This window comes from Pangasianodon hypophthalmus, chromosome 25 (genome assembly GCF_027358585.1).
Source record: "Pangasianodon hypophthalmus isolate fPanHyp1 chromosome 25, fPanHyp1.pri, whole genome shotgun sequence".
NCBI lineage: Eukaryota > Metazoa > Chordata > Actinopteri > Siluriformes > Pangasiidae > Pangasianodon > Pangasianodon hypophthalmus.
The window spans coordinates 10111308-10120298 of NC_069734.1; the positions used below are offsets into that span (position 1 = coordinate 10111308).

The 8991-nt window shown below is 37.7% G+C and overlaps 1 protein-coding gene across 1 annotated transcript; it reads left to right on the forward strand.

The window, feature by feature from the left end:
• apip (APAF1 interacting protein) lies at positions 1 to 7723 on the forward strand. Its single transcript, XM_026937368.3, has 7 exons — positions 1 to 140; positions 1955 to 2055; positions 2159 to 2207; positions 3193 to 3310; positions 3396 to 3531; positions 6138 to 6305; positions 7428 to 7723. Exons 1-7 carry the CDS (start codon positions 90 to 92, stop codon positions 7525 to 7527), a joined length of 723 nt encoding a protein of 240 aa, XP_026793169.1. The 5' UTR covers positions 1 to 89; the 3' UTR covers positions 7528 to 7723.
• Positions 7724 to 8991: the final 1268 nt, after the last annotated feature.

Consider the following 8991-nt stretch of genomic DNA (forward strand, 5'->3'; position numbering starts at 1 on the left):
CATATGAGTGTTTTTGTTTGTTTTGTTTTATTTTGTTTTGTTTTGTTTTTCCCTGTATGAGCTACTTTAGTTCAGTTTTGTAATAAATTATGTCATCTGTCACAGATAACGGGAATTGTAACGACATAACTGTACCACTGGTAAGTGAAATAAACACTTTCACATCTCTACTGCTAACATAAAATAGCAAAAATATGTGTGTGTGTGTGTGTGTGTGTGTGTGTGTGTGTGTGTGTTTATTTTATTTATCAGTCACTGAACAAATAATCATGATGGAGTTCAGGTTATTGAAATGTATAAATAAATTATTTGCTGAAATTTGCGTCTGAATTTTGTGTACCTGGTTATTATTATTATTATTATTATTATTATTATAACTAAATGACGAAATATGGCTAAATCCTAAACAGGATCCTGTATAGAGCATTTATACAGTGGATATAAAAAGTGTACACACCCCTTTTAAAATGGCAGGATTTTGTGAAGTAAAATATGAAACCAAAATAAATCAAGTCAGAACCTTTTCTACCTTTTTTGTGAAACTACAACCTATCAATTAAAGTGAAAAATAACAAGAATCATTTTAGGGAAAAATGAAAAATAAAAATGTACAATAACCTGGTTGCATAAGTGTGCACACCCCTAAACTAATCCTTAGCTGAAGCACCTTTAGATTTTATCACAGCATTCAATCTTTTTGGGTAAGAGATTGGCACATCTTGACTTGGTGATATTTTGCCATTCTTCCTTGCACAAGCTTTGTAACTGTCAGATTGGCTGGACGTCTCCTGTGCACCGCCCTCTTCAAGTCACTCCACACATTCTCGATTGGATTTAGATCTGGACTCTGGCTGGGCCATTCCAAAACCTTAATCTTGTTTTGGTGAAGTCATTCCTTTGTTGATTTGGAAGTGAGCTTTGAAAGATGAAATTCCTTAGTCTTCATCTTAAGTGTTTTAGCAGAAGCCTTAAGGTTTTGCACCAAAATGATCTAATATTTGGAGCTATTCATTATTCAGAATAAAGCCCCAAAGCCTGATGCTGCCACCTCCATGCTTCACCATAGGGATCGTGTTCTTTTGGTGATGTGCTGTGTTTGTTTGTTTGTTTGTTTGTTTGTTTGTTTGTTTGTTTGTTTGTTTGTTTGTTTTATGCTAAACGTATCTTTTGCTATTATGCCAAAAAAGTTAAACTTTGGTCTCATCAGACCATAACACATTATTCCACATGGTTTTGGGAGATTGGATTTTTTTTTTAAGTTGAAAAGGCTTCCATACCCTCCCCAGTAGGACATGAAGAATTGATTTTCACATTGTTGTCACGTGTTGGGAACAGCCAGTACTTGCCGGAAATTACTGCAATTCTTGTAATGTCTTGGCAGCCTCCCTGACCAGTTTTCTCCAGGTCTTATCAATTTTAGAGGGACATCCTGTTCTTAGTAATGTCACTGTTGTGCTATATTTTCTCCACTTGTAGATTACTGTCTTTACAGTGTTCCATTTTATATCCAATGCCTTGGAAATCTTTTGAAACCTTCTCCTGATATTTTTCAACAGTGAGATCCTGTACCTGCTTTGTAAGCTCTTTGAGGCCCATGGCGTTTCCAGAAAATGTCAGGAAAATCCTGTAGCAACATCTGTATTTTATTTGGGGATAATTGATGACAGATGTATACTAAGTAGTATTTAACATGAATTTGAATGTGACTGGTTGATTCTGAACACTGCCACATTCCCAAATATAAAAAGGTGTTCACACTTATGCAAGCTGGATGTTTTTCTTTTTTTCCCTAAAACATTTCTGGTTTTTTGTCACTTGATTTTTATATGCTGCAATTTCACAATAAAGGAGAAAAAGGTTCTGACATGGCTACACACACTGTAAATATATGTATAGGGAATAGGAAGCTATTTTGCTACAACTGCTAAAACGTCATATTTGTTATTATTTACAGGATAAGGAGCATCCGCGTCTCCTCATCCCTGAGCTGTGCAGACTCTTCTATCAGCTCGGATGGGTGACAGGAACAGGAGGTGGAATAAGCCTTAGACATGGGTTGGTCAGATCATTCTTCCTGAAATGATAGTTTGGAATATAGTTAGACATTTTTAAGCACTTTTGGAGTAAATGTAGTTGTGAAAATATGTCTTTGTAACAGGGACCACATTTATATCGCCCCATCTGGAGTTCAGAAGGAAAGAATACAGGTAAGTGATTTCTTTCTTTGTCAGTTTTTAAATATTCCTGTCTTATAGTCTCTTAATGTTCCTCTAAAACCTGGAACATAATCATCATAACTTTACTGCTGTCTGCTCAAGCTTTCTGTCATTCAATCTTTCATGTGGGATTTTACTGATACGCTTTTTTTCGGGTAATAGCCCTCATGATGATTTCCCTGAAAATTGTATAAAATCTCAGGTGCAGTGTTAATGTTCCTGAGATATTCACTCTGGCCAGGGTTCAGGTTAATTATTGCACTGTGCGAAAGGAGACATTAGCGAGGATGGTTATTTCTGAAGTTGATTATTTTCCAATAACAGCACAAGCTTTATTCCTGTTTTACAACACAATTTGCCAAATGTAATCATTTTTTTAATTATTTCTAAAAGTATCATAAGTCATACTTTTTTAAAAATCTACAAATTTATTGTGCTGTTTCTCTAATTTATTTCGCACGTTTAAGTTAGTTCCTGTAATCACTTTTGTTTTAAGTTTCTTTTTCTCTCTCATTCTTGAAGATAATTATACAAAAAAGGACAGACACACAGCTTGTCATGTTACCTAGAAACCACAAATTTCAAACTCCTTCATTCATGACTTTCCAGTGGGGGAATATTTACAGCTTAAGGTTACCTCTGGCTGTCAGAAAGCACTGACACCAGAGACTCCTTCAGTAAAGGTTAAATAAACATCCTCTTACACAAAGCTTCAGCATACCAATGATTGCACGTGTTTTTTAAATCCGTTTGTGGCACATCTGACATTTGAGTCCCTGTGTTAGCTGTTGCTATAGAAATGTAGTGTATTAGAACAAGTGCATTAATATATACCTTGCAGCTGGCACCTCTGTCAGAGCTGTGCTGTTATAGAATATTAATCAACATCTGCTGACCAATTAGAATTGGAAATTCAACAGCACTGTGGTATAACTACATACTAGTATTATGCAACAGCATTGCTGTTTGTCTGCAGCCAGAGGACATGTTTGTGTGTGATATTGAGGAACGGGACATCAGCACTCCTCCTGCATGCAAGAAACTAAAGAAGAGCCAGTGCACGCCACTGTTCATGAATGCGTATACCATGAGGGGTGAGAGTATACACAGACACACACGGGCCTCAGATTGTTCACACTGGGCATGTTTAAAGTTCTCTGTGATCTTCACTATGTGCAGGAGCCCAAGCGGTAATTCATACACACTCGAAGGCTGCTGTGATGGCCACTTTGCTGTTTCCTGGCAAGGAGTTTCGCATCACACACCAAGAGATGATCAAGGGGATTCGTAGAGGAAATTCGGGCTCCAATTTCAGGTTGGAACACTCTCTGGGATATAATATGTTTTGTAATAATGTAAATTTCCTGAATGCTCCATTGACCTAGTTAGTGTGTAAAAGAATAAAAGATCACAAAAACGAAACTCACAGAAATGTGAGAACAGTGAAAGATGGGCACATTAAAGCAGGTTGTTATATTAAGGACACTGACAAGTTTCAAAGTTTCAAACCATTCCTAAACAGCTTAGTATAAGACATGACACACAAAAGGCATGTCATCCCTAGATTTTATGACATACTGCTATTTATTTAATAGAAAAAATGACATCACAGAGCTTAAGACAGTAAAACAGCCATCTTATACAGCTGCTGCCCTAATGTTGCTGCCTCAGGCGCAATTATAGGTTAGATGTGATACAGATGTTAATGTAGTACCAGTTTGATTTGTGTATTATTGTTTAGAAGATGTATCCAATCTGCTGTTATTTAACTGTTTATGTATGGCGGTGAGTCAAAAGAAAATATAATTTTTTTTTTGCATCTTTTATTTCAAACAGGTGTTACAGAAGTGTATCAGGTTTAAGGTTGCAGTAGAAGGTGCTAGCAGTGTGTTTTTACTTTTGCAACTACAAATTTATTGTGCGGTTTCTCTAATTTATTTCGCACTTTTAAGGTATTAGTTTGACTCACCCTTGTGCAAAAAAGTTTCACCCTTTTGGCATGAGCAATCAATCACCATATCTGTAACAATTACTAAAATAAATTTGACATTGAGAAAACAATGAAAAACCTGTTTACTTGAGTTGTAATGGTAAGTACAAAATGACAGCCTTTACATATCAATAGTGGCTTGGTGTACATTCAGCCTAATTATCCTTTAATAATCTGACTAAAGAAAAAAAAAAACATTCATACCAATCAGCCTTAACATTAAAACCACCTGCCTACCTGTAAGTTGCAAGTTGGGGCCTCCATGGATCGGACTTATTTGTGCAGCACACATTAAAAACACATTAAAAGGCAGGTAAAGGCATTATACTGTATATCTGTTTTACCAGTGGATGATTTCTGCATTTTATGTTATTTTCAACAGAGATCTTGTTCCAGAATCTCAGCAAGTATGAAATGCTGAGCAACTATAATGTGGTCACAGTCTCTTCTTCTTGCCATTTGCTTACTAATGACACATTATATAATAATCATAGATTAAAACAGGTTGCTCTACCAAGTTTCAAACCATTCTTAAATGGCTTATTATAAGGCATGACTCACAAAGGAAAGTAACCCACATTCTAACCGAATACAGCCTGTCTTCAGACGAGTGAGTGTCTGTTGGATAAGCGGTTGCTCTCACAGACTGAAGTAGACCTTTTCAAACAAAAGTTCTGTTGGTAGAATGTCTTGAAGTTCTGGCCTTAAATGTGCAAATTTATGGTCCATGGATTGATCTTTTGCACCACATTGTTGTTTGATCATGTTCTATAAGACTGTTAAATGTCAAATGGGTAAAGAACAAAAGAAATGCTGAGGCTACGTTCTGTTTTTATCTTTCAAAGCTGTGGAAATCAGTCAGGCACTCAGTTTGCAATTTTAATGCAGCTTTTGGTATGTCTGTAAGGGCAGCGTGTAGCGTTGTCGCCTCACAGCTCCTTGGTCCCTGCTTCAAACCTGATCTCGGGGTACTGTCCATGTGGCATTTCTCATGTTCTCCCCATGACTTTGTGATCATTCTTTTGGTTCTCCAGTTTCCTACTACCTCAAAAAAAACGTCAGCAGGTGGATTTCTCTAAATTGTCCCAACTTGTGACTGTATGTTTGCATGGTGCCCTCCATTGGACTGGTGTCCCATCCACGGTTTATACATGGCTTGCTTCCAGTGTGCCTGGGATAGGCTCTGGAACCACTGTGACCCTGACCAGGATAAAGCAATTATTGAAGATGAATGAATGTCTGTAAAAATGACATCTTACACATGGGAATTCAGATGCAAAAGTATAGGAATTGCATTGATTGAAGAGATGAGTTTTTATTGCAGATTTGAAATCTGAGGTGGGTCAGCCAGTGATCAGTGGACATTCATTCCAAAACCTTGGTTCTGTTCTACTTTTTTTCTGTTCTGTCTCTTAGTTTGCAACTTCTAACTTTCTTGTCTAAAAATTGAAACAAATAAGTTGCTAAAATAGTCTTCCTTTATTGCTCTTCTTATGACTTGTATTCAGTGTCCTCATACATGTATATATGTACATTTTAAAACTATTTACAGGTTAAACTTTAAGTTAAGCTTGGGAATAAAAAGTAATAAATCCATTTTAACATTATCGTTGCTGTAGTTTTGTCACTCAAGGTCTGAGTATATAATAAAGACTGTATAAAGATAAAGAATATAACCAGCAGCGAAGCCAATATTTCACTTATTTAAGAGGAATCACCTTGTTGAAATATCAGACTGCACTCATCCGTGTAGTCTAATAGTAAATTAAAGTACAAAAGGGGGCCTACTTTCTGTCGATTTATGCTACTAACAAAGGAAATTTAAAAACCTCCCAGCAGACTGCACTGAATATAGCCGTATATGCTCTCACTGGCTCAAAACAATCACAGCTGCAGGTTGTCTTTCACGCTTTGCTTGTTTGTGCTTTAAGGTACGACGAGACACTGGTGGTGCCCATCATTGAGAACACGCCAGAGGAGAAGGACCTGAAGGAGCGCATGGCCAGAGCTATGGAGGAGTACCCAGATTCCTGTGCTGTGCTCGTCAGACGGCATGGAGTCTACGTGTGGGGAGAGAGCTGGGAGAAAGCCAAGACCATGTGAGATACCAGACCATACACTGGCTACAGCGTATTATCGTATACAACACTGCTGCTCATTTCTGCAAGTTTTCACACTGAATTTATTCACCGAGAGCCTGAAGGGAAATGTTGCTATAGTGTTGTGCTGTTGTCATTTATTTGGGTTTCGAGGTAATTACGCAAGCAGCGGGGGTGGAAGAAATAATAACTCCTTTATCCAGTTCTGTCTAGTTATAGGAATACTGTTGGAATACATCAGTAATATATCAGGTTTGATTAGGATGAGCTCTTGCCAGTAGTAAGTAAACCTGGCAGCGCACAGCTTCTAAAGGCACAAATCCAAGAAAACTGCTGAGATTCCTGGATAAATAGTTACAGAGTAGTTTCCAAAACTTAGAAACCAAAAAAAGTGTACAAAAGTTGCACTACAATAGTCAGAAAGTGTTACAGTGTGATGCTTTGCTGTATCGTGAAACAAACACTATTCAGTATTCTGCCTGAGAATTTTTATTTATTTATTTATTTATTTTTATTGAACGTCCAATTCAGAACTGCAAAAGATATGCCGGATATCTTTTGAATTTATTACAACAACAGCGAGGTTTTAATAAACACACAGATCATTATAGAAATGCTTTTACCAATTTTATCGCACTGAAATTTTTACAAAATATTAGGGATCTCTTTTACTTGCAGTTTTCTCTCAACTGTGGTTTGAGGGATTAACATAGTTGACATTTTAAATATATTTTCATAAAACGTCACTGGTTAGGTTACTTTTACTTCTATAGAGTTTCAGAGAGTAAACATTCCCATCATTAGATCTGCATCAGAGTGTCTGATTATGAGCAGCACATAGCTCATCCAGCCAACAAATGGGGCGTATTTGGCTGTAATCACTGCTGCCAGCATGGATGTAATTAGATATTGAGCAAGAGGCGCAATTACCTTTTTACACAATAATTTCGTTTTCCTTAACATTTGTAAAATAAATGAGCATTAGTGAGTTGTGCTGTCTATTCAGTAGTGCTGGTTTCAGTCCTATATTTTGATGGATGTGACAGTATTATAGGTAATAGTTTGGTATCTTTTTCATGCTGTCTCACTCACCCCGTTTAATCATCTTTCCCTTTCTTCCAGGTGTGAATGTTATGACTACCTGTTTGACATTGCTGTGCAGATGAAGCAGTGTGGTTTAGACCCAGCCGCACTTCCCGCTGAAGCTAAAGGCATTATTTAATCTGACTCACTGCTGACGTCTGGATGACGCTCACTTTCTTTTAGAGAAGCAGACAATGAGGCACAAATTGAATACTGGTAATCAGAAAGATTCTGTCTCCACCAATCAGATATCAGCTGGCATGATGTGTCATACTTGTTACAAATGTTATTATGAATATTTCATAATTAAGGATAATAAAGCAATATCTGATTAACCGTGTGTTCATAGCAGTCTGCTAAATTAAAGGCTTGTTCTATTGTCATGCACCTAATATATGAATTCACCATATCATTCAAGGAAATATAATTCCTATTATGTCATTAAAGAAAATTATGATGAGTGAATCTCTAAGAATGAAGGGAGTATGAAGGGTTTTCTGCTACACACCAAACCCTTTATCCTATTAAAGCATTTCATTCTGTCAGTGGCTGGTTTCTTGAAATAAGCCATTAATGCTGACTCACTACTAGGCTGCTTATCGCAGATTTTTTCTTTCTTTAAAAAGTCAGGTTTTTCTTAGGCTTTACATGAACCTGGAGTGACCCATTCGATCCTCATTGGCTCCCTTGGCGTTGATGTGTCATGTACGACATGTTCGTCTATGTAGGATTCTGTCAGCAATTGATTTTTTCAAATGTTTTCGGTTAGCGATTTGGACTTGACGCAGTGTCACACAATAGAAATTAATTTTTTTCATCCACAAGGTGTCAGTGTGCTCCTAAAACTCATGTGGGAGCACCTATGAGATTAGAAAAGGCACCATGCAAGGGAACATTCATATTCACATTTTCCAGGTTTAATAAGTCTGCCCTGTCTATTGAAGATTCTGTCGAACTCATGATAGATGAAGCGTGAGGTGGAGAGGGACTAAGTGACTTCTTCTTCTAGTGATGGATTCAGCGACAAGTCGCTCCATGGAGCCAGTCTTTGTTCTATTGCCTTCCGGTTTCCACTGCCACCGTTCCCCCCATCCATTTGAATGAACATTATTCCCAGAGGTGCCATAACTCGCAGGCTGCCCACGCTGGCTGGAGACTGCTAGGCTCAGCTGATTCAACCCCACTGTGACTGCTCTCATCGTTCCCTTCCTGAGTGTGGGCATACCTGCTGAGTAACAGCAAGACAAATCACAGCCAATTCCTACTGGAGTTGTTTATTCTAGTCTTGTTCATTCCGGAAAACTCAAATTCTGGCTGGTGTGTAAACACGTGATGAAAGCTGGCACCTTGGCATTTAAGGATAAGGCCAGTGTTGACCAGCTGTTCGAAGCAATCTGAGAGCATCACTGAGTGAGATCTGACCCGTAACAATGTGCTGCCATCCAAGTGTTTGTATTTGTAGCGACTGATGATTTACCAGTCAGGTTAAAGGTGCATACAAGTAGGTGTAATTCACAAGTAAATAAGTTCACAACAAATATTGTTGTTTCTTAACTATGTATTGAACAGTGATGGGTCTGGTTTGGCTGTGTCTCTGATTGAC